Source organism: Rhincodon typus, chromosome 4, assembly GCF_021869965.1.
Source record: "Rhincodon typus isolate 14 chromosome 4, sRhiTyp1.1, whole genome shotgun sequence".
NCBI classification, from domain to species: Eukaryota; Metazoa; Chordata; class Chondrichthyes; order Orectolobiformes; family Rhincodontidae; genus Rhincodon; species Rhincodon typus.
Window position 1 is genome coordinate 113,602,088 of NC_063335.1, and position 24,660 is coordinate 113,626,747.

The 24,660-nt window shown below is 45.1% G+C and overlaps 1 protein-coding gene across 1 annotated transcript in view; it reads left to right on the plus strand.

The window, feature by feature from the left end:
• Nucleotides 1-24,660, plus strand: part of LOC109923120 (SCO-spondin-like) — a 154,888-nt gene that overhangs the window by 122,930 nt on the left and 7,298 nt on the right. Inside the window, exons 37-39 of the mRNA XM_048596202.1 lie at nt 13,004-13,099; nt 14,852-14,912; nt 17,962-18,089. Coding sequence (XP_048452159.1) covers nt 13,004-13,099; nt 14,852-14,912; nt 17,962-18,089 — 285 coding nt within the window. The remainder of the gene's footprint in view (nt 1-13,003; nt 13,100-14,851; nt 14,913-17,961; nt 18,090-24,660) is intronic.

The window sequence follows — 24,660 nt, forward strand, 5'->3', positions numbered from 1 at the left end:
TCGCTGTTTATGAAAGGTAAATTGTGTTTGACTAGAAAGCAAAGAGTGTTGATAAATGGGACTTTTTCTGGTTGGCAAGATGTAACTAGTGGTTGACGCAGAGTTCAGTCCTTTGGTCCCAACTATTTACAATCGATATTAATGACTTGGGTTCAGGGATAATAATCTGCAGATGACACAGAAATAGGTGGGAAAGTAAGTTGCAATGAAGAAATAAGAAATTTACTAATGGATATGGATAGATTAGGTGCCTGAGTCAAAATTTGGCCGATGATGTTTAATGTGGATAAGTGTGAGTTTATCCACTTTGGTCAGAAAACTAAAAAGACAACTTATTGTCTAAGTGGAGAGAAACTTCAGAGTGCTTTGGTGCGGAAGGATCTGGGTGTTCTCATGCAGTAGTCACAGAAAACTAGTCTGCAGGTACAGTAGGTAATAAGGAAGGCAAATGGAATTTTGGCTCTACTGCTAAGGGAATAGAATATAAAAAGTAGGGAAGTGTTGCTGCAACTGTATGTGCCATTGCTATGTGGGGCGTCATGTATCGTTTTAGTCCACATACTTAAGGAGGGATGTAGTTGTGCTGGAGGTTTGTTTTAATTCATTCATTCACTGGATGAGGGCATCATGTCAGCCAGACCAGGTAAGGATGACAGTTTCCTTCCCTAAAGGGCATTACTGAACCACATGGGATTTTCCTGACAATTTACAATGGATTCATAGTCATCATTAGACTGTGAATTCCAGATTTTTAAAAATTCAAATTCCACCATTTGCTGTGGCAGGATTTGAATCCGGGTCCCCAGAACATTACCTGGGTCTCTGGATTAACAGTCCAGTGATAATACCACTAGGCCATTGTTTCCCTCTGAAGGGAAGGTTCATGAAATTGATTGTAGACATGAGGGGTTTCTCTTATGAAGCGAGATTTTAAGCAGTTAGGCCGATACTGTTTGGAGTTTGGAAGAACGAGAGTAGATCTGAATGATTGGCAGAATGGAGGTAGAGAGGATGCCTCCTCATGTGGGACAATCTGGAATGGAAGGTCATAGTTTTAGGATAAGGACTAGCAGATTTAAATCAGAGATGAGGAGAAATCACTTCTCTCAAAGTGAATTCCATGAATCATGGAATTCACTTCCTCTGAGTGTCGTGGATGCTGGATGTTGATTAAACTTAAAGGGCAGACAGACAAATTTCTAATTAGTAATGGGTTGAAGGGCTATGGAGAGTGGGCAGGAAAGAGGTGTTGGGTCTGAGGTAAGATTAAAACCCAAAGAAACTGCAGATGCTGTAAATCAGGAACAAAAATAAAGTTGCTGGAAAAGCTCAGCAGGTCTGGCAGCATCTGTGAAGGAAAAACAGAGTTAACTCAGTTCTGAGGAAGGGTCACTGGACCCGAAACATTAAATCTGTTTTTTCCTTCACAGATGCTGCCAGACCTGCTGAGCTTTTCCAGCAATTTCTGTTTTTGTTCCTGAGGTAAGATTGGTCTTGATTGTATTAAAGAGTGGAGCAGGTTTGAGGGGCTGAATTGTCTACTCCTGCTTCTAGTTCTATCTTCATTGATAGGAGCAGAATTTGGCCGTTCAGCCCATCAAGTCTGCTCCACAATTCAATTATGGCTGATATGTTTCTCAACCCCATTCTCCTGCCTTCACCTTACTAAAGAAGAGCCGATTGATCTCTGTTTTGAATACACTCAATGACTTGGCCTCCACAGCCCTCTACAGTAATGAGTTCCCACAGGTTCACCACCCTCTGGCTGAAGACATTCCTCCTCATCTGAGTTCTAAAGGGTCGTCCCTTCATTCTGAGGCTCTTCCCTCAGATCCTAGTCTCTCCTACTCATAGAAACATCTTCTCCACATCCACTCTATTCAGGCCTCTCAGTATTTTGTAAGTTTCACCCAGACCCCTGATCCTTCTAAACTCCATTGAGTACAGACCCAGAGTCCTCGACTGGTCCTCATATAACAAGCCCTTCAACCTCAGGATCAATCATGTTAACATCCTCTGCACTCCTTCCAACGTCAGCACGTCCTTTCTTAGATATAGCGTCCAAAACTCTCAATATTCTGACTGCAGTCTGACCAGAGCCTTACACTATACAGCCTCAGCAGTACATCAGAGATAGCAAGAACTGCAGATGCTGGAGTCAGAGTCAATACAGTATGAAGCTGGAGGAACACAGCAGGCCAGGTAGCATCAGAGGAGCAGGAAAGTCGATATTTTGGGTTTACACCCTTCATCAAGACTGGGGAGAAGAAAGGGAGCTGGGAAATAAATATAGGGAGGAGGGGTAGGGCTGGGGGAAGGTAGGTGGGATGGTGATAGGTGGATGCAGGTAGGGAGTGATGGGGATTGGTCAGTGTGAAGAGTGGGGTGGATAGGTGGGAGAGAAGATGGGTGGGTTTTGTCAGGGCAAGAAGGTGGGTATGAGAGGGACGATTGAACATGGGATGAGGCTGGGGGTGGGGAGGTTTTGAAACTGGTGAATTCTATGTTGAGGCCATTGGGCTGTAAGCTCCCAAGGCGGAATATGAGGTGCTACTCCTCCAGTTTGCGGGTGGTGTCATTGTGAAACTGGAGGATGCCCATGATGGACATGTCACTCAGGGAGTGGGAGGGGAAGGGAAGTTAAAATGATTGGCAACTGGAAGGTTTTGTTGATTATAGCATACAGAGTGCAAATGCTCCACAAATCTGTCACCAAATCTGCAGTTGGTCTCACCGATATCGAGGAGACCACATCAGGAACAATAGATACAATAGGCCAGGTTGGAGGATGGACAGGTCTTGGGCCTCAGGTGAAGGTGCTAGGGGAGGTGTAGCATTTCCTGTGATTGCAGGGAAAAGTGCTGGGTGTGGTGGGCTTAGTGGGGAGTGTAGAGCGGATAAGGGAGTTGTGAAGTGGGCAATCCCTATGAGAGGCAGATAGGGGTCGGGAGGGGGATTATCTCTTTGGTGGTGGGTCAGATTTTTTTTCTTTATTCATTCATGGGATGAGGGTATCGCTGGCTAGGCAGCATTTATTGCCCATCCCTAATTTCCCAGAGGGCATCTAGGAGTCAACCACATTGCTGTGGGTCTGGAGTCACATGTACGCCAGACCAGGTAAGAATGGCAGTTTCCTTCCTTTAAGGGTATTAGCAAACCAGATGGGTTTTTCCCCAATGGTCAGCAATGGATTTATGGTCAACATTAGACTGTCAATTCCAGATATTTATTTTGAACCCAGGTCCCCAGAACATTATCTGGGTCTCTGGATTAACAGTCCAGTGTTAGTACCACCAGACCATCGTGCCCCTGCATGTGGCGGAAATGGCGGAGGATGATGCGCTGGATGGGGAGGTTGCTGGGGTGGTATGTAAGGACTGGAGGACTCTATCTTTATTTTTGTTGGGGGGAGGGGGTTTCAGGGCAGAAGTGCGGGCAATGCAAGAGATGTGGTTGAGGGAATTTTGGATCAATGGAGGGGGAATGTTGCGGTAGTTGAAGTAGGAGGACATCTGGGAGTGAAACGCTCCATCTAGGGAGCAGACGTGGTGGAGGTGGAGGAATTGGAATTAGGGGATTGCATTCTTGCAGGAAGGTGGGTGAGAGGAGGTGTAGTCCAGGTAGCTGTGGGAGTCGGTGTGTTTGAAATAGATGTCGGTGTTGGGGTGGTTACCAGAGATGGAGACAGAGGGGTCCAGGAAGGAGAAGGAGGTATCAGAGATGGTCCAGGTGAACTTGAGGTTGGGGTGAAAGGTGTTTGTGAAGTTCATGAACTGCTCAAGTTCCTCATGGGAGCACGAGGTAGCGCTGATACAGTCGTCAGTGTAGTGGAGGAAGAGGTGAGGAATGGTGCCGGTGTAACAGCAGAAGTGGGACTACTCCATGTACCCTACGAAGAGGCAGGCATAGCTCGGACTCATATACAAAGAACAAAGAACATTACAGCACAGAACAGGCCCTTCGGCCCTCGAAGCCTGCACCGATCCAGATCCTCGATCTAAACCTGTCACCTATTTTCCAAGGATCTGTATCCCTCTGCTCCCTGCCCATTCATGTATCTGTCTAGATACATCTTAAATGACGCTATCATCTAGATACATCTTAAATGACCCGACTGTACCACCTCCGCTGGCAACGCGTTCCAGGCACCCACCACCCTCTGCGTAAAGAACTTTCCGCATATCTCCCTTAAACTTTTCCCCTCTCACCTTGAAATCGTGACCCCGAGTAATTGAGTCCCCCACTCTGGGGAAAAAGCTTCTTGCTATCCACCCTGTCTATACCTCTCATGATTTTGTAGACCTCAATCAGGTCCCCCCCTCAACCTCCGTCTTTCTAATGTAAATAATCCTAACCTACTCAACCTCCTCTTGATAGCTAGCACCCTCCATACCAGGCAACATCCTGGTTAACCTCCTCTGCACCCTCTCCAAAGAATCCACATCCTTTTGGTAATGTGGCGACCAGAACTGTACGCAGTATTCCAAATGTGGTCGAACCAAAGTCCGATACAATTGTAACATGACCTGCCAACTCTTGTACTCAATACCCCGTCCGATGAATGAAAGCATGCCGTATGCCTTCTTGACCACTCTATCCATCTGCGTTGCCACCTTCAGGGTACAATGGACCTGAACGCCCAGATCTCTCTGTGCATGAATTTTCCCCAGGGCTTTTCCATTTACCATATAGTTCGCTCTTGAATTGGATCTTCCAAAATGCATCACCTCGCATTTGCCTGGATTGAACTCCATCTGCCATTTCTCCGCCCAGCTCTCCAATCTATCTATATTCTGCTGCATTCTCCGACAGTCCCCTTCACTATCTGCTACTCCACCAATCTTAGTGTCATCTGCAAACTTGCTAATCAGACCATCTATACCTTCCTCCAGATCATTTATGTGTATCACAAATAACAGTGGTCCCAACATGGATCCCTGTGGAACACCACTGGTCACAGTTCTCCATTTTGAGAGACTCCCTTCCACTACAACTCTGTCTCCTGTTGCCCAGCCAGTTCTCTTTCCATCTAGCTAGTACACCCTGGACCCCACGTGACTTCACTTTCTCCATTAGCCTACCATGGGGAACCTTATCAAATGCCTTACTGAAGTCCATGTATATGACATCTACAGCCCCTCCCTCATCTATCAACTTTGTCACTTCCTCAAAGAATTCGATCAACTTGGTAAGACAAGACCTTCCCTTCACAAAACCATGCTGCCTATCACGAATAAGCCCATTTTCTTCCAAATGTAAATAGATCCTAACCCTCAGTATCTTCTTCAGCAGCTTCCCCACCACTGACGTCAGGCTCACCGGTCTATAATTACCTGGATTATCCTTACTACCCTTCTTAAACAAGGGGACAACATTAGCAATTCTCCAGACCTCCGGGACCTCACCTGTGATCAAGGATGCTGCAAAGATATCTGTTAAGGGCCCAGCTGTTTCCTCTCTCGCTTCCCTCAGTAACCTGGAATAGATCCTATCCGGACCTGGGGACTTGTCCACCCTAATGCCTTTTAGAATACCCAACACTTCCCATCTCCTTATGCCGACTTGACCTAGAGTAATCAAACATCTATCTCTAACCTCAACATCAGTCATGTCCCTCTCTTCAGTGAATACCGACGCGAAGTACTCGTTAAGAATCTCACTCATTTTCTCTGAGTCCGTGAATAACTTCCCTCCTTTGTCCTTGTGTGGGCCAATCCTTTCTCTAGTTACCCTCTTGCTTCTTATGTACGAATAAAAGGCTTTGGGATTTTCCTTAACCCTGTTTGCTAAAGATATTTCATGACCCCTTTTAGCCCTCTTAATTCCTCGTTTCAGATTGGTCCTACTTTCCTGATATTCTTCCAAAGCTTCGTCTGTTTTCAGTCGCCCAGACCTTATGTATGCTTCCTTTTTTCTCTTTACTAGTCTCACAATTTCACCTGTCATCCATGGTTCCCTAATCTTGCCCTTTCTATCCTTCATTTTCACAGAAACATATCTGTCCTGCACTCTAATCAATCTCTCTTTAAAAGCCTCCCACATATCAAATGCGGATTTACCCTCAAACAGCTGCTTCCAATCCACATTCCCCAGCTCTTGTTGGATCCTGCTGTAGTTGGGCTTCCCCCAATTCAGCACTCTTCCTTTAAGACCACTCTCATCTTTGTCCATGAGTATTGTAAAACTTACATAATTGTGATCACTCTTCCCAAAGTAATCCCCTACTGAAACTTCAACCACCTGGCTGGGCTCATTCCCCAACACCAGGTCCAGTACGGCCCCTTCCCGTGTAGGACTATTTACATACTGCTCCATAAAACCCTCCTGGATTCTCTTACAAATTCTGCTCCATCTAAACACCTAACACTACGTGAATCCCAGTCAATGTTGGGAAAATTAAAATCTCCCATCACCACCACCCTGTTGCTCCTACATCTTTCCATAATCTGTTTACATATTTGTGCCTCTATCTCATGCTCGCTGTTGGGAGGCCGTAGTACAGCCCCAATATTGTTACCGCACCCTTCCTATTTCTGAGCTCTGCCTATATTGCCTCACTGCTCGAGTCCACCGTTGTGTCCTCCTTCAGCACAGCTGTGAAAACCTCTTTGACCAGTAATGCAACTCCTCCACCCCTTTTACCTCCCTCTCTATCCCGTCTGAAGCATCTATATCCTGGGATATTTAGTTGCCAATCTTGCCCTTCCCTCAACCAAGTCTCAGTAATAGCAATAACATCATACTCCCAGGTACTAATCCAAGCCTTAAGTTCATCTGCCTTATCTACTACACTTCTCGCATTAAAACAAATGCACCTCAGATCACCTGTCCCTTTGAGTTCATCATCTGCTCTCTGCCTCTTCTTCCCCTTAGTCACACTGACTTCATTATCTAGTTCCTTACAGGCTACCTCCTTACTGTCCACTAACCTCCTCATCTGGTTCCCATTCCCCTGCCACATTAGATTAAACCCTCCCCAACAGCGTTAGCAAAAGCACTCCCGAGGACATTGGTTCCAGTCCTGTCCAGGTATAGACCATCCGATTTGTAATAGTCCCACCTCCCCCAGAACTGGTCCCAATGTCCCAAAAATCTGAACCCCTCCCTCCTGCACCATCTCTCAAGCCACTCATTTATCCTGCCAATTCTTTCATTTCTACTCTGACTAGCAAGTGGCACTGGTAGCAATCCTGAGATTACTACCGCTGAGGTTCTACATTTTTTTAACTTGGCTCCTAACTCCCTAAATTCTGCTTGTAGGACCTCATCCCATTTTTTACCTATATCATTGGTGCCTATATGCACCACGACAGCTGGCTGTTCACTCTCCCCCTTCAGAATGTCCTGCAGTCGATCTAAGACCTCCGTGATCCATGCACCTGGGAGGCAACATACCATTCAGGAGTCTCGTTTTCGCCTATCTACTCCCCTTACAATCGAATCCCCTATGACTATAGCCCTTCCACTCTTTTTCCCGCCCTTCTGTACAGCAGAGCCAGCCACGGTGCCATGAACCTGGCTACTGCTGCCTTCCCCTGGTGAGCCATCTCCCCGAACAGTATCCAAAACGGTATACCTGTTTTGGAGGGAGATGACTGCAGGGGACACCTGCACTGCCATCCTGCCTTTTTTCTGCCTTTTGGTCATCCATTCCCTTTCTCCCTCAGCAATCCTCATCTGCGGTGTGACCAATTTGCTGAATGTGCTATCTACGACTTCCTCAGCATCGCGGATGGTCCAAAGTGAGTCCATCCACAGCTCCAGAGCCGTCATGCGGTCTAACGAGAGCTGCAGCTGGACACACTTCCTGCACGTGTAGGGTTCAGGGACATCAGCCGCATCCCTGAGCTCCCACATTGAGCAAGAGGAGCATAACCACGGGTCTCGGATCTCCTGCCATTTTTACTCTTAAGCTTAACTTAGTCCTACTATAATATCAAATAGTAGAGAAATGAAATGAAAAATTTATTACCAATCACTCTACTTACCAGTGCTCGATTAGGAAAAAAAAAAGAAAAACCTTACCTTATCAACACACCAGTCTTTTTTTTAGTTGGAGGAGGAGGGTGGGTGGGAGACACTACACGTGTCATTTCTCAGGTTTAGCCACTGCCCAAATATATCAGTTCAGTCACTTCCCAGAGCGCAATTCAAGCTCTCCCTCTCAGCTCCGCTGTCGAAAAGAAGGACTTACCGTCCCGGTAGCCCCCTGGTCCTCACTGTCACTGCTCCCACTGCTGCTCTGAAAATGGAGCTGCGAATATAGGTGCAATGACCACCCCCTTAGTCTGTAGGAAGTGGGAGGAGTTGAAGGAGAAGTTGTTGAGTGTAAGGACGAGTTTGGTTAAGCGGATGAGGATGTCGGAGGGGGACTGGTTGGGCCTGCGGGACAGGAAGAAACGGAGGGTTTTGAGGCCGTCTGCGTGGGGGATATGGGTGTACAGGGACTGGATATCCACGGTGAAGATGAGGTGTTGGGGGGCCAGGGAATTGAAAGTCTTGGAGGAGGTGAAAGGTGTAGATGGTGTCCTGAATGAAGGTGGGGAGAATGTGGGCAGGAAATGCTACACCTTTTCCTAGCACCTTCATCCGAGGCCCAAGACCAACTTTCCATATCCAACAGGGGCTCACCTGTCCATCCTCCAACCTGGTCTACTGTATCTGTTTTTCCCAATGTGGTCTCCTCTATATCGATGAGACCAAGTGCAGATTTGGTGACAGATTTGTGGAGCATATGCACTGTATATGCTATAATCAACAAAACCTTCCAGTTGCCAACCATTTTAACTCCCCCTCCCCTTACCACTCCCTTGGTGACATGCCCATTCTGGGCTTCCTCCAGTGTCACAATGACGCCACACGCAAAATGGAGGAACAACACCTCATGTTCCACCTTGGGAGCCTACAGCTTGATGGCCTCAATATAGAATTCACCAGTTTCAAAACCATCCCACCCCCAGCCTCATCCCATGTCAAACTCTTCATCCCAACCCGGTCTCCTTGACCTGACACAACCCGCCCATCTTCTCTCCCACCTATCCGCCCACCCTTCACACTGACCGATTCCCACTACTCCCTACCTGCATCCACCTATCACCATCTCACCTACCTTCCCCTAGCCCTAGCCCCGCCCTATATTTATTTCCCAGCTCCCTTCCCCTCCCTAGTCCTGATGAAGGGTGTAAACCCGAAATGTTGACTTTCCTGCTCCTCTGATGTTGCCTCACCTGCTGTGTTCCTCCAGCTCCACACTGTATTGACTAAGCAGTACATCTCTGCTCTTGTATTCTTGCCCTCTTGAAATGAATGCTAACATTGCATTTGATTTCCTAACTGCCAACTGAACCTGCATGTTAATCTTAAGAGAATCCTGCACTAGGACTCCTAAGTCCCTTTGTACTTCAGATTTCCGAAGCCTCTTTAGAAATTAGTCCACGACTCTATTCTTCCTCCCAACATGCATAACCTCACACTTTCCAACATTGTATTCCATCTGCTACTTCTTTACCCACTCTCCTAGCCTGTCCAAGTCCTTCTGCAGCCTCCCCACTTCCTCAACACTATCTGTTCCTCTACCTATCTTTGTGCCATCTGCAAACTTAGCAACAACGCCTTCAGTTCCTTTATCCAGATCATTCATGTATCACGTGAATAGTTGTGATTCCAACACTGATGCCTGTGAAACTCAACTAGCCACCGTCTGCCATCCTGAGAAAGACCCCTTTATCCCCACTCTCTACCTTCTGCCCGTCAGCCAATCCTCTATCCATGCCAGTATCTTGCCTCGAGCACCATGGGCTCTTATTTTATTTAGCAGCCTCCTGTGTGGCACCTTCTCAAAGGCCTTCTGAAAATCCAAACAGAAAATGTCCACTGACTCTCCTTTGTCTAATTTACTCATTATCTCCTGAAAGAATTCTAACAGATTTGTCATGCATGACCTCACCTTGACAAAGCCATGCTAACTCAGCCCTATTTTACCTTTCACTTTCAAGTACTCTGTGATCTCATCCTTAATAATGGATTCTGAAATTTTACCAATGACTGAGGTCAGACTACCTGGCCAGTGGTTTCCTATTTTCTGCCTTCTCGAACAGGGGTATTATATTAGCTATTATATTAGCCACCACGTCGTGGGCCGAAGGGCCTGTACTGTGCTGTACTGTTCTATGTTCTATGATTGTAATACCGTTACATCTGATTCCAGCTTCCCTCCTTCAAACTGCAGGGTGAATTCTATTGTATTATGGTCACTGTCCCCAAGGGGTTCCACTCTCATAAAATCCCTACAGTGTGGAAGCAGGCCATTCAGCCCATCAAGTCCACACTGATGCTCCAAAGAGCACCTCACCCAGACCCACCCCCTTCCCTATCTCACCGTAGACACTTTAGCATGGCCAATCCACCCTAACCTGCACATTTTTGAACTGTGGGAGGAAACTGGAGCACCCGGAGGAAACCCATGCAGACATGGGGAGAATGTGCAAACTCCACACAGACAGTCGCCCGAGGGTGGAATTGAACCTGGGTCCCTGGTGCTGTTTGGCAGCAATGCTAACCACTGAGCTACTGTGCCACCCAGTATTCCAGCACCTTCCCTGACTCCAGTGATTCCTGACAGATCACCACTATTGCTGTTACAATCTCCTTAGCTATCTCCTTCAGAACTCTGGGCTGCAGAGTCTGAGTGATTTATTCTCCTTCAGTCCTTTCAGCTCCTCCAGCACCTTCTCCTTAGTGATGGCCGTCACACCCACCTCTGCCCCCCTGCCTCTTTTGAAGTTCTGGTATGCTGCTGGTGTCTTCCAATTTGAAAGCTGAAGCAAAGTGCCTATTCAGTTCCTCCACGATTTCTTTGTTCCCCATTACTACTTCTCCGGCCTCATTATCCACTCTTGCCTCACTGTTACTTTTTAGATATAAAAAAGACTCTGGCACCTTCTTTTATATCACTTAGCTAGCTTACTGTCATATTTCATCTTATCACCCCCTTATTACTGTTCTAGTTATCATCTGATTTTTACAGGCTTTCCACTAATCGTCACCACATTGTATGCTGTTGTGCTGTCCTTGAATTCCCTTGTCAGCCACAGTTACTTTGCCCCCGACTTTGTATGTTCCTTCTTCCTTGGGGATGCATTTCTGCAGTGCCTCCCAAATTACTCCCAGAAACTCCTGCCATTGCTGCTCCACCATCTTCCCTGCTCGGGTCCCCTTTTAATTAAGAACATAGAACAGTGCAGTACGGTACAGGCCCTTCGGCCCATGATGTTGTGCTGACCTATTATCCAACTAAGATCAATCTACCCTGCATACCCTACATTTTACTCTCCCCCATGTGCCTATCCAAGAGTTGGTTAAAAGTCTCTAAAGTATCTGGCTCCACTACCACTGCTGGCAGCACATTCCACGCACCCACCACTCTCTGTGTGAAGCACCCACCTCTGACATCTCCCCTATACCTTCCTCCAATCACCTTAAAATTATGCCCCCTTGTAATAGTCATTTCCGCTCTGGGAAAAAAGCCTCTGACTATCCACTCTATCTATGCCTCTCATCATCTTGTACACCTCTATCAAGTCACCTCTCATCCTTCTTCGCTCCAATGAAAAAAGCCCTAGCTCCCTCAACCATTCCTCATAGGACCTGCCCTCCATTCCAGGCAACATCCTGGTAAATCTCCTGTACACCCTCTCTAAAGCTTCCACATCTTTCCTATAATGAGGTGACCGGAACTGAACACAATATTCCAAGTGTGGTCTAACCAGGGTTTTGTAGAGCTGCAGCATCACCTCATGGCTCTTAAGCTCAATTCCCTGCCAATGAAAGCCAGTACACCATACGCCTTCTTTACAACCCTATCAACTTGGGTAGCAACTTTGAGGGATCTATGGACCTGGACCCCAAGATCCCTCTGTTCCTCCACACTGCCGAGAATCCTGCCATTAACCCTGTATTCTGCATTCAAATTTGACCTTCCAAAATGAATCATTTCACATTTTTCTGGTCATCTCCTCCCTCATGTCTTTGTAGTTATCTTCATTTGATTATAGGTCGGCACAACATCGTTCTATGTTCTATGTTCTATGATTGTAATAATGTTACATCTGATTCCAGCTTCCCTCCCTCAAACTGCAGGGTGAATTCTATCATATTATGGTCACTGTCCCCAGGGGGTTCCTTCACCCTGAGCTCCCTAATCAGATCTGCCTCATTACACATCTCTAAATCCAGAACTGCCTGTTTTCTAGTGGGATCTACCACAAGAAGCTCCAAAAAACCATCTTGTATACATTCCACAAACTCCTTTCCTGGGGCTCCACTACCAACCTGATTTTCCCAGTCTCCCTGAATATTGATAATTGGAATAGAACCTTTCTTACATGCCTGAACTATCTCTTGATTTATTTTCTTTCCACATCCTGACTACTGCTCGGAGGCCTGTACAGAGTTCCCATCAGGGTCTTTGTTCCTTTGCAATTCCCCAATTCTATACCTTCCAACTCTATATCGCTCTTGCTTTCGTTTCAATGTTATTTAGAATTGTACAATCCCTACAGTGTGGAAGCAGGCCATTTGGCCTATTGAGGCCATACTACCTTCCAAAGAGCGTCACTTCCAGACTTGCCTCCCTACTCTATTCCTGTAACCCTGCTTTTCTCATGGCTAATCCACCTAGACTGCACATCCCTGCATGGTATGGACAATTTAGCATGGCCAATCCACCCCAACCTACACACCTCTGGACTGTGAGAGGAAACCACAGCATCCAGAGGAAACCCACATAGACACAGGGAGAACATGCAGACTCCACACAGAGAGTTGCCCGAGGTTGAAATCAAACCCAGGTCCCTGATGCTGTGAAGCAGCAGTGCAAACTACTGAGCAACTGTGCCGTTCTTAACAAGAAGGCAACCCCATTCCCACTGCCTGGTCTTTCGATAGGATGTGTATTCCCTGTATATTCAGTTGAGAACAATGGAGTTCCTGCCTTGTTTTGCAGGCAGGCTTTGAATGGGAAGAAGATTGTGAGCGGTGCTGGTGCCTGAATGGAAGGAAGGTCTGTTCCTCTGGATGTCCACCACTTACCTGCCTGGAGGTGAGAAATCCTCTTATTGTTTACTCAGCTTCTCTTTTCCCTCAATGCCTTAGGAGGACTCACCATCACCCGGGGCTGCTCTCAATTTCACAGTCAATCCTTCACTCACCTTTATGTCATTGGATAGATCCTTGATTATCAAGGGAATCAAGAGTTACGGGGAGAAAGCAGGAGAATGGGGTTGAGGAACTTATCAGCCGTGATTTACTAGTGGAGCAGATTCGATGGGCCGAAGGGCCTAATTTCTGCTCCTATGTCTTTTGGTCTTATGGTCTTATGGTCTTATGATCATATCCTGTACAAGCTTGAGCCTCACAGCAGGTTTTATCAACAAATAAAAAAACAAAACTTGATTTATTAGAACAAACATATCTGCTAACATGTGGCAAAGTGGATTATTAATTACTGAAACAACCCTAAATTAAACCTTAAATCCCCTTTTAAATCCAAAATCTCACATTCATTGACACCGGATGGACAGACAGACTAGACAAACATTCTTATCAGGAGTATTAGCAAAAACTTTGCGAAAAGGAGGAACTCCAGACCTCTTTGTGTTTTATTGCTTTCCTAATTAAAATGAGAGAGAGCAATTTCAGTTTGGCTGGATGGTTGACAGTGAGGAAGAAGGCGTTAGGTTAGAGGAGGATATAAACCGATTGATCAGGTGGGCAGATCAGTGACAGATGGAATTTAACCCTGATAAATGTGAGGGATGCAGTTTGGAAGAAGAAACAAGACAAGGGGATAATCAATGAATGGCAGGATCTTGGGGTCCTTGTCCACGGGTCCCTGAAGATGGTAGGGCAGTTTGATAGTGTTGTTAAGAAGGCACATGGGATTTCAAGCCATTTTCCATTCTTTGGAAATATCTCACAATTCCTTCAGTGTCGCTGGGTCAAAATCTTGGAATTCCCTTCCTAATGGCACGTTGGGTCAACCTACAATACATGGATCACAGCGGCTCAAGAAGGCAGCTCACCACCACCTTCTCAAGGGCAACTAGGGATGGGCAAGAAATGCTGGGCCCAGGCAGTGATGTTCAGTTTATTTTTATTCACTTGTGAGACGTATGATTGAATGAAAAAAAAAACAGGAGTACTGTATAAAAACTGAAAAAACTGCGGATGCTGTAAATCTGAAACAAAATAGCTGTTGCTGGAAAATCTCAGTAGTTCTGGCAGCATCTGTGAAGAGAAATCAGAGTTAATGCTTTGGGTCCTATGACCCTTCCTCAGAAACCCCTTCTTTGTTCAGGACCCGAAACGTTAATTCTGATTTCTCTTCACAGATGCTGCCAGACCTGCTGAGCTTTTCCAGCAACTTCTGTTTTTGTAACAAGAGTACTCTATTGGATTTATTTTAGGAAGCATTTAAATATGTTGACAGCAGTTCATGCGCTGTATTATGAGGAAATATTGAACAGGCTGTACTTGTGTCCACGAAGAGAATCTTTAATGTCTTAACAGAGTATGTGCATAAACTTAGAAACATAGAAATTAGGAGGCTAGAATCTGCTTGCTCCATTATCTGTTGTCCATGGAAGAACTTGAAACCAAATAACACAGTTTGAACATAACAGGACAATTGCATTATTTTAAGATTGTTCCAGCAAAGAACCACCATTGAAATGATGGGCTGAATGTCCAGTCACTGACGAACTTGTGCATCTCTTTATTGTATGTTTTAAAAGTTGTTTGTTTTACATTATGTGTGTTTCAAGTGCAAAATTAATTTTTTCATGAATTGCAGGGTTATGTAAAAGTTGAGGATCCTGGAAAATGCTGTCCTATCTGCAGGAAGGAAATTCTTGGTAAGTGAAGATAGCCCAGATCAGACTGTGTGATTCTCTTCCTATTGCTATCAATTTCTCAGTCTAAAGGTTTTGTCAGTGTAAAGAAGAGATGACATTTTAGGTCAGATAATGCATGTTAGGCGAGAGGCCTTGTTTAGAATCTGTTTGAGTTTTGGTTTGGAGTCAGACTGTTTTTATTTCTAAAGTAGGAATTCTTTATAGTGATAAAACCTTTGTTCTCTCAGGGCAGTGACTTGTAAGGAATTTGGTGATTTACATCTACATATTAATCAATTAAAACCTTCTAACTGATTAAAGATTTAACAGCATCTTAGGTTTGTTTAATACATCCTCATCATTGATGTGACCCTTTGATCTTTTACTTATAAATTCTGTGTCTGATACTACCTCTCTCACTAACACCTGAAGAAGGAGCAAGGCCCCAAAAGCTTGTGTTCTCAAATAAGCCAATGGACTATAACCTGGTGTCATGTGATTTCTGACCTTGTCCACCCCAGTTCAACACTGGCACCTCCACATCAAGTCTCCTAAGAATATTGTTTGTTTCAATAAGATTGCCTCTTATTCTTTTAAACTCCAGTGAGTGCAGGCCCAATCTGCTCAATCTCTCCTCATAAGACAGTGGCTGTTCACCTGAAAACGGCCTCCATTGCCAGTATACTTTTCCTTCAATAAGGGGCTCAAAACTGTTAGAGTCATATCCAGCACATAGGTAAATGGTTGTAGTTGGAGATCAATTATCTCAGCTCCAGGACATCTCTGCAGGAGTTCCTTAGCGTGCTTAGAGAAGCTCAAATTAATCAATGCCGAGTCAACATAGTTTCCTGAAAGGAACATCATTTCACCAGTGTTTTGGCCTTTGTTGAAGTAGTAATGCATACTGTGGGCTAGAGGGAACCGGGTGATTTACTTTACCTTGATTTCCTGAAGACATTTGATAAGGTGCTATATAAAATGTTCTTGCAGATTTACATGAATGCAAAAGTCAGAAATTATGTTGGAGTTATACAGGGCATTAGTGAAACCATATCAGGTAGATTCCTAACAGGTCAGAGGCTAGGAATTTTTTTTTAAATTCATTTGTGGGATGTGGGCGTCGTTGGCTGGGCCCAGCATTTATTACCTGTCCCTAGTTGTCCCTTGAGAAGGTAGTGTTGAGCTGTTTTCTTGAACTGCTACAGTCCATGTGCTGTGGGTTTACCCACAATGCTATTAGGGTGGGAATTCCAGGATTTTGACCCAGCGACAGTGAAGGAACGAAGATATATTTCCAAGTCAGAATGATGACGGGTCAGAGGGGAACTTGCAGTTGTGGTATTCCATGTATTTGCTGCCCTTGTCCTTCTAGATGGAAGTGTTTGTGGGTTTGGAAAGTGCTGATAAGGATCTTTGGTAAATTTCTGCAGTACATCTTGTAGATAGTACACACTGCTGCTACTGAGCGTCGGTGGTGGAGGGAGTGGAATCTTGTGGATGTGGTGCCAATCAAGCCACTTCCATCTAGAAGGACAAGGGCAGTAGATACATGGGAACATCACCCCCTCCACCTTCATGAACGTGTATCTGGTTTTCCCTCATCTGCTCGAGTATCCACGATCTTCAGGTACGGCAGACCTCATTTCTGACTTAATTGTTTGAAAGATTTTCCTGCACATTGGTTTGTTTATGAATGGACCAGGTATGACTGTCTCAGACTGTGGCCAAGCTCAGAATTACCCGTACCAGGTCTTGCCAAGTTCTAAATCCTCTGCCCTGGATCCTTGTCCCTTTTTCCAACATTTTCTTAAGCTGAGAAATTAAAGCCTTAACCTTTGGCCTACTGTTGCCATATCAATTAGATTAACAACTGAGTAGTGTTCTCAACACTCATACAACAAAGACATCATTGAGCAGCCTGGACTTGGGAATGCAGCCATTAGTCACTGTCTCTTACTAACCCAAGCCTCCTGTTTTATCAGTTGTTTTACCCAAGCTGTAGACAGTGCTTGGGTCTGAACTGAACACTACTCAAGCAAACCATAGATTAATAGAGATTTACAGAACAGAAAAGGATTTATCCCTTGTTGCCTTCTTGAATAAGATTGAAGATGTTTAGAACATTGGGTACCAGCTCCTGGTCTGCAATATAATTTACAAGTTAACTATCTATTTCCAGCTCTGGTCCTGGGCTTAAACTGGACAAGTTAATTTTCATTGCTTGCTGTTGTTGTTAGCACCACTGTGTAAAGTTCATTGTTCTGTGGGCATATCCCATGCTCTCCCATGAACATCCCCTGTGCTGCTGACCTTACCTTGGGTACTTTAATGTGCACCCAACCCTAGTGCCAGTGTCAAAATGTTTCTGCCTAGTTGTGGGCAGATGTGGTGGCAATGTAGACAAGATGCACACAGTTACATCTGAACATCATCAGAACTGCAAGCATAAAACAGTAACTTCACTGTTCATTCCTCTTTCTACATGTTCGACAAGAATAGTTCCAGCATTAAGAAACTTCAGTGATGAGGACAGATTGAAGTTGGGACTGTTCTCCTTGGAGAGAAGAAGGTTGAGAGAGATCTGATAGCAGAGAGTGGATAGAGTTGATAGGGAGAAGCTGTTCTTGCTCGTAAAAGGAGAAAAGAACGAGACGGTGTAGATCTAAAGTGGTGTGTAAATGAAACAAGGGTAATGCAAAAAAAAAGCTTTTTCAAAGAGCGAGTCATGAGGGTGTGGAAGGTACTATCTGGAAATGTGGGGGAGGTGGGTTTAATTGAGGCATTCAAGAAGGCAACAGATCATTCTTCAAATCAAAATGGTGTGCAGGGGTATGAGAAGGTGGGAGGTTCACCCAAAAGAATGATCCTCATTTGAAAGGTACAGGCATGACACACTAAATGGCTCCTTTTGTTCTCTAACAATCCAGTGATAGGCTTCAACTTTCTGAAGAGGCTGGGTTTGGAAGCCCAGCCAGAAACATGGAGCCCAATCATTACAAAAGAAAGTGGGAATGAACTGTTGGTGCAAGAGGATTGTGTCCCTGATTGTGTAATGTTTTCCTTCTGCTAGATGTCTCTCCAAAGTGCCAACATTTCACCGAAATTCGGAACATATCCAAAGGCCAATGCCATCTGACAAATGTGGCAGTCAGCTCTTGCAGGGGAAGCTGTCTATCCCAAGTTCATGTCATTCCAGAGGTAAGCATTGAAGCTCACAGGTTTACTGAATGTAAAGAATTTGCAAATAATCAAGTCTCCATCAGACAGTTCAATCAGACTGAATGCAGGCTAAGGAAAACACTGGTAGCAATTGCACCATGAAGACATGTTTAAGCACAAGCCCACCGTCATCTTGTTAAAACATTGTGCAACCTTCTCTATGGCTTTGGGAAAAGATTTTGATCAGTCAAGACCAGAGAGTCCTGGGGTAGGCTCATTTCTGCGGGATATATCTTGGTACTGAGGTTATTTATAGCATGTGTGTATAGGTGGGGAGAGAGAGAGAACATAGAACATAGAACAGTACAGCACAGCACAGTACAGGCCCTTTGGTCCACGATATCATGCCGGTCTATTATCCTGCTCTTAAGATTAAACTAACCTGCGTGCCCTACATTTTACTATCATCCATGTGCCTATCCAAGTGTCACTTAAATGTCCCTAATGTATCTGACTCCACTACCACTGCCGGCAGTGCATTCCACGCACCCACCACTCTTTGTGTAAAGAATCTACCTCTGATAACTCCCCTTCCTCCAATCACCTTCAAATTATGCCCACTTGTAATAGTCATTTCCGCCCTGGGAAAAAGTCTCTGGCTATTCACTCCATCTATGCCTCTCATCATCCTGTACACCTCTATCAAGTCCCCTCTCATCCTTCTTCGCTCCAATGAAAAAAGCCCTCGCTCCCTCCACTTTTCATCATAAGACTTGCCCTCCAGTCCAGGCAACATCCTGATAAATCTCCTCTGCACCCTCTCTAAAGCTTCCACATCCTTCCTATAATGAGGCAACCAGACCTGAACCCAATATTCCATGTGTGGTCTAACCAGGGTTTTATAGAGCTACAGCATAACCTATGGACATGGACCCCAAGATTCCCCTGTTCCTCCACCTGCCAACAATCCTGCCACTAACCCTGTATTCTGCATTCAAATTCGACCTTCCAAAATGAATCACTTCACACTTTTCTGGGTTGAATTCCATCTGCCACTTCTTTGCCCAGCTCTGCATCCTGTCAATGCCCCGTTGCAACCTACATCAGCCCTCCACACTGTCCACAACTCCACCAACCTCCATGTCATCAGCAAATTTACTAACCCACCCTTCCACTTGCTCATCCAAGTCATTTATAAAGATCACAGACAGCAGAGGTCCCAGAACAGATCCCTGCGGAACACCACTGGTCACCGAGCTCCAGGCTGAATACTTTCCATCTACTACCACCCTCTGGCTTCTATTGGACAGCCAGTTCTGTATCCAGACAGCCAAATTTCCCTGAATCCCATGTCTCCTTACTTTCTGAATGAGCCTACCATGGGGAGCCTTATCAAATGCCTTGCTAAAATCCATATACACCACATCCACTGCTTGACCTTCATCAATGTGCTTTGTTACATCCTCAAAGAATTCAATAACGCTTGTGAGGCATGACCTGCCCCTCTCAAAGCCATGTAACTATTTCTAATCAAACTGTGCTTTTCCAAATAATCATAAATACTACGTCTCAGAATCCCCTCCAATAATTTGCCCACCACAGAAGTAAGACTGACTGTTCTATAATTCCCAGGACTATCCCTATTCCCTTTCTTGAAGTAGGGAATGACATTTGCCACCCTCCAATCATCTGGTATTACTCCAGAGGACAGTGAGGACGCAAAGATCATTGCCAAAGGGGCTGCCATCTCTTCCCTTGCTTCCCGTAGTAACCTTGTGTATATCCTGTCTGGCCCAGGGACTTATCTATCCCCATATTTTTACAGAATTTCTAGCACATCCTCCTTCCTAACATCAACCTGTTTGAGCATATCTGCCTGTTTCATGCTGTCCTCACAAAAGTCAAGGTCAGACGTTTGTATGAGAGTGAGACAGTGAATGATTGCAATTGTGTGTGTCTTTGTCTGTGTCTGTGTCTGTGTGAGTGAGTGTATAGTGAGGTGGGGTCACTGGTTCATGCAGATAATGGTGCTCACTCAGCTAGTTCCAATTGCCTACATTTGGTCCATTTCCCACTAAACCCTTCTCATGCATGTACCTATCCAAATGTTTTTTAAATATTGCTATTGTACCTGCCTCCACCACTTTCTCTGGCAGCCCATTCCACATACACATCACTCTCTGTGTGGAGACATTGCCCCTCAGGTCCTTCTTAAATCCTTCCCCTCTCACCTTAAACCTATTCCCTCTACTTTTCAATTCACCATCCCAGGGAAAAAAGACTGTATACATTCATCCTATCTATGCCCCTCAGGATTTTATACACCTCAATAAGGTCTCCCCTCGTTCTCCTACATTCCAAGGAATAAAGTCCTATCCTGGCCAACCTGTCCCTGTAACTCAGGCCTACTAGTCCTGGCAACATCCTTATAAATCTTCTTTGCACACTTTCCAGTTTAACTATATCTTTCCAGTTAATTATGTCCTTCCTACAACGGGGTGACCAAAACTGTACATGATACTCCAAGTGCGGCCTCACCAACAACTTATTCAGCTGTAACATAACATCCCAGCTGCTATACTCAGTGTTTCGTCTGATGAAGGCCAGCATGCTAAATGCCTTCTTCACCACCCTGTCTACCTGTGACGATGCTTTCAATGAACTATGTACTTCTACTCCTAGGTCCCTCTGTTCCACAACACTCCTCAGGACCTTACTATTTACTGTATAAGTCCTGCCTTACTTTGACTTTCCAAAGTGCAACACCTCACACTTATCTGTATTGAATTGCATTTGCCCATCCTCAGCCCACTTCCCCATCTGATCAAGATCCTAACTTTGAATCATCCAGAAACTTACTAATCATGCCTTGTACATTCACATCCAGATCATTTATGTAAGTAAAACAAATAACAAAGGTCCCAGCACTAACCGCTGTGGCACACCACTAGTCACAGGCCTCCAGTCTGAGAAACAACCTTCAACCATCACCCTCTGCGTCCTACCGTTGAACCAGTTTTGAATCCAATTAGCTAGATCTCCCTGGATCCCATGCGACCTAACCTTCATGACTAGTCTGCTATGTGAACCTTGTCAAAGACTTACTAAAGTCCATATAGACAGCATCCATCACCTTACCCTCACCTATCCTCTTGGTTACCTGTACGGAAAGCTCTAAAAGATTTGCCAGACATTACATGCTGTGCACAAATCCATGCTGACTGTCCCTTATCAGACCTTGACTATCCAAATGTTGGTTGATCCTGTCCCTCAGTATCCTTTCCAATAACTTGGCTTGGTTAGATAGGCAGAGCAGTGGCAGATGATATTTAATCCTGATAAGTGTGAGGTGATTCACTTTGGAAGAAGAAACAAGATGAGGGAGTATTTAATGAATGACCAAACACTGGGTAGCTTACAGGAACAGAGGGATCTTGGGCTAATTATTCAAAAATCCCCGAAGTCAGCAGAGTAATTGAGTAGCCGAGATAAGAAATCAGAAGTCACACGACATCAGGTTATAGTCCAGCAGGTTTATTTGAAATCACAAACTTTTGGAGCACTACTCCTCTGTCAGGTGAAATCACTCCTTCACCTGATGAAGGAGCAGCATTCCGGAAGCATGTGATTTCAAACCTGTCAGACTATAACCTGGTGTCATATTACTTCTGACTTTGTCCATTCCAATCCAACTTTGGCACCTCTACTTCATCAGTCATGGCATAGAGTATAGAGCAAGGCAGTAAAGTTAGAGTTGTACAGAGCATTGTTCAGGCCCCAGATGGAGTACTGTGTGTACTTCTGCTCACCTCACTACAGGAAGGATGTGATAGCACGAGAGGTGGTACAGAGGAGGTTCACTGGGATGTTGCCTGGGATGGGGAAATTGAGGATAAGGAGAGACTAGATAGGCTCGGATTGTTTTACTGAGACCAGCGAAGACTGAGCGGGGTCATGATTGAGGTGTATAAGATAATGAGGGGTATGGACAGGGTGGATAGACAGCAGCTGTTCCCCTTGGTTGAGGGGTCAATCACAAGAGGGGCACAGTTTTAGGGTAAGGGCAGAAGATTCAGAGGGAATTGGGAAAAATCCTTTTCACTCTGCAGGTGGTGGGAGTCTGGAATATAGAACATAGAACATAGAACATTACAGCGCAGCACAGACCCTTCGGCCCTCGATGTTGCGCCGACCTGTGAAACCAATCTGAAGCCCATCTAACCGACACTATTCCATTATCATCCATGTGTTTATCCAATGACCATTTAAATGCCCTTAAAGTTGGCAAGTCTACTACTTTTGCAGGTAGGGCATTCCACGCCCTTACTACTCTCGGAGTAAAGAACCTACCTCCTGACATCTGTCCTATATCTATCACTCCTCAATTTAAAGCTATGTCCCCTCATGCTAGCCATCACCATCGGAGGAAAAAGGCTCCCACTGTCCACTCTATCTAATCCTCTGATCATCTTGTACGTCTCTATTAAGTCACCTCTTAACCTTCTTCTCTCTAATGAAAACAGCCTCAAGTCCCTCAGCCTTTCCTCATAAGACCTTCCCATCCATACCAGGCAACATCCTGGTAACTCTCCTCTGCAACCTTTCCAATGCTTCCACATCCTTCCTATAATGCGGCGACCAGAACTGTACGCAATACTCCACGTGCGGCTGCACCAGAGTTTTGTACAGCTGCAACATGACATCATGGCTCCGAAACTCAATCCCTCTAATAATAAAACCTAACACACCATACGCCTTCTTAACAATGCTATCAACCTGGGTGGCAACTTTCAGGGATGTATGCACATAGACACCAAGATCTCTCTGCTCATCCGCACTACCAAGAATCTTACCATTAGCCCAGTACTCTGTATTCCTGTTACTCCTTCCAAAGTGAATCACCTCACACTTTTCCGCATTAAACTCCATCTGCCACCTCTCAGCCCAGCTCTGCAGCTTATCTATGTCTCTCTGTAACCTGCAACATCCTTCCGCACTATCCACTACTCCACCGACTTTGGTGTCATCCGCAAATTTACTAACCCATCCTTCTACGTCCACATCCAGGTCATTTATAAAAATGACAAACAGCAGTGGCCCCAAAACAGATCCTTGAGGTACACCACTAGTAACTGAACTCCAGGATGAACATTTCCCATCAACCACCACCCTCTGTCTTCTTACAGCTAGCCAATTGCTGATCCAAACCGCTAAATCACCCTCAATCCCATGCCTCCGTATTTTCTGCAATAGCCTATCATGGGGAACCTTATCAAACGCTTTACTGAAATCCATATACACCACATCAACCGCTTTACCCTCATCCACCTGTTTGGTCACCTTCTCAAAGAACTCAATAAGGTTTGTGAGGCACGACCTACCCTTCACAAAAACGTGTTGACTATCCCTAATCAAATTATTCCTTTCCAGATGATTATAAATCCTATCTCTTATAATCCTTTCCAACACTTTACCCACAACTGAAGTAAGGCTCACTGGTCTATAATTACCAGGGTTGTCTCTACACCCCTTCTTGAGCAAGGGGACAACATTTGCTAGTCTCCAGTCTTCTGGCACTATTCCTGAAGACAATGACGATATAAAGATCAAAGCTAAAGGCTCTGCAATCTCCTCTCTAGCTTCCCAGAGAATCCTAAGATAAATCCCATCCAGCCCAGGGGACTTATCTATTTTCACACCTTCCAGAATTGCTAACACCTCCTCCTTATGAACCTCAATCCTATCTAGTCTAATAGCCTGTATCTCAGTATTCTCCTCCACAACATTGTCTTTTTCCTGTGTGAATACCGACGAAAAATGTTCATTTAGCGCCTCTCCTATCTCTTCGGACTCCATGCACAACTTCCCACTCCTGTCCTTGACCGGCCCTAATCTTACTCTAGTCATTCTTTTATTCCTGACATACCTATAGAAAGCTTTATGGTTTTCCTTGATCCTACCTGCTAAAGACTTCTCATGTCCCCTCCTGGCTCTTCTTAGCTCTCTCTTTAGGTCCTTCCTGGCTAAATTGTAACTCTCAAGTGCCCTAACTGAACCTTCACGCCTCATCTCTACATAAGCCTCCTTCTTCCTCTTGACAAGAGATTCAACTTCTTTAGTAAACCACAGTTCCCTCGCTCGACCACTTCCTCCCTGCCTGACAGGTACATACTTCTCAAGGACACGCAGTAGCTGTTCCTTGAACAAGCTCCACATTTCAATTGTGCCCAGCCCCTGCAATGTCCTTCTCCATCCTATGCATCCTCAATCTTGCCTAATCGCCTCATAATTACCTTTCCCCCAGCTATAACTCTTGCCCTGCGGTATATACCTATTCCTTTCCATCCTGAATTGTGGTCACTATCACCAAAGTGCTCACCTACCTCCAAATCTAACACCTGGCCTGGTTCATTACCCAGTACCAAATCCAATGTGGCCTCGCCTCTTGTTGGCCTATCTACATACTGTGTCAGGAAACCCTCCTGCACACATTGGACAAAACTGACCCATCTAAAGTACTCGAACTGTAGCGCTTCCAGTCAATATTTGGAAAGTTAAAGTCCCCCATAACAACTACCCTGTTACTTTCGCTCCTATCCAGAATCATCTT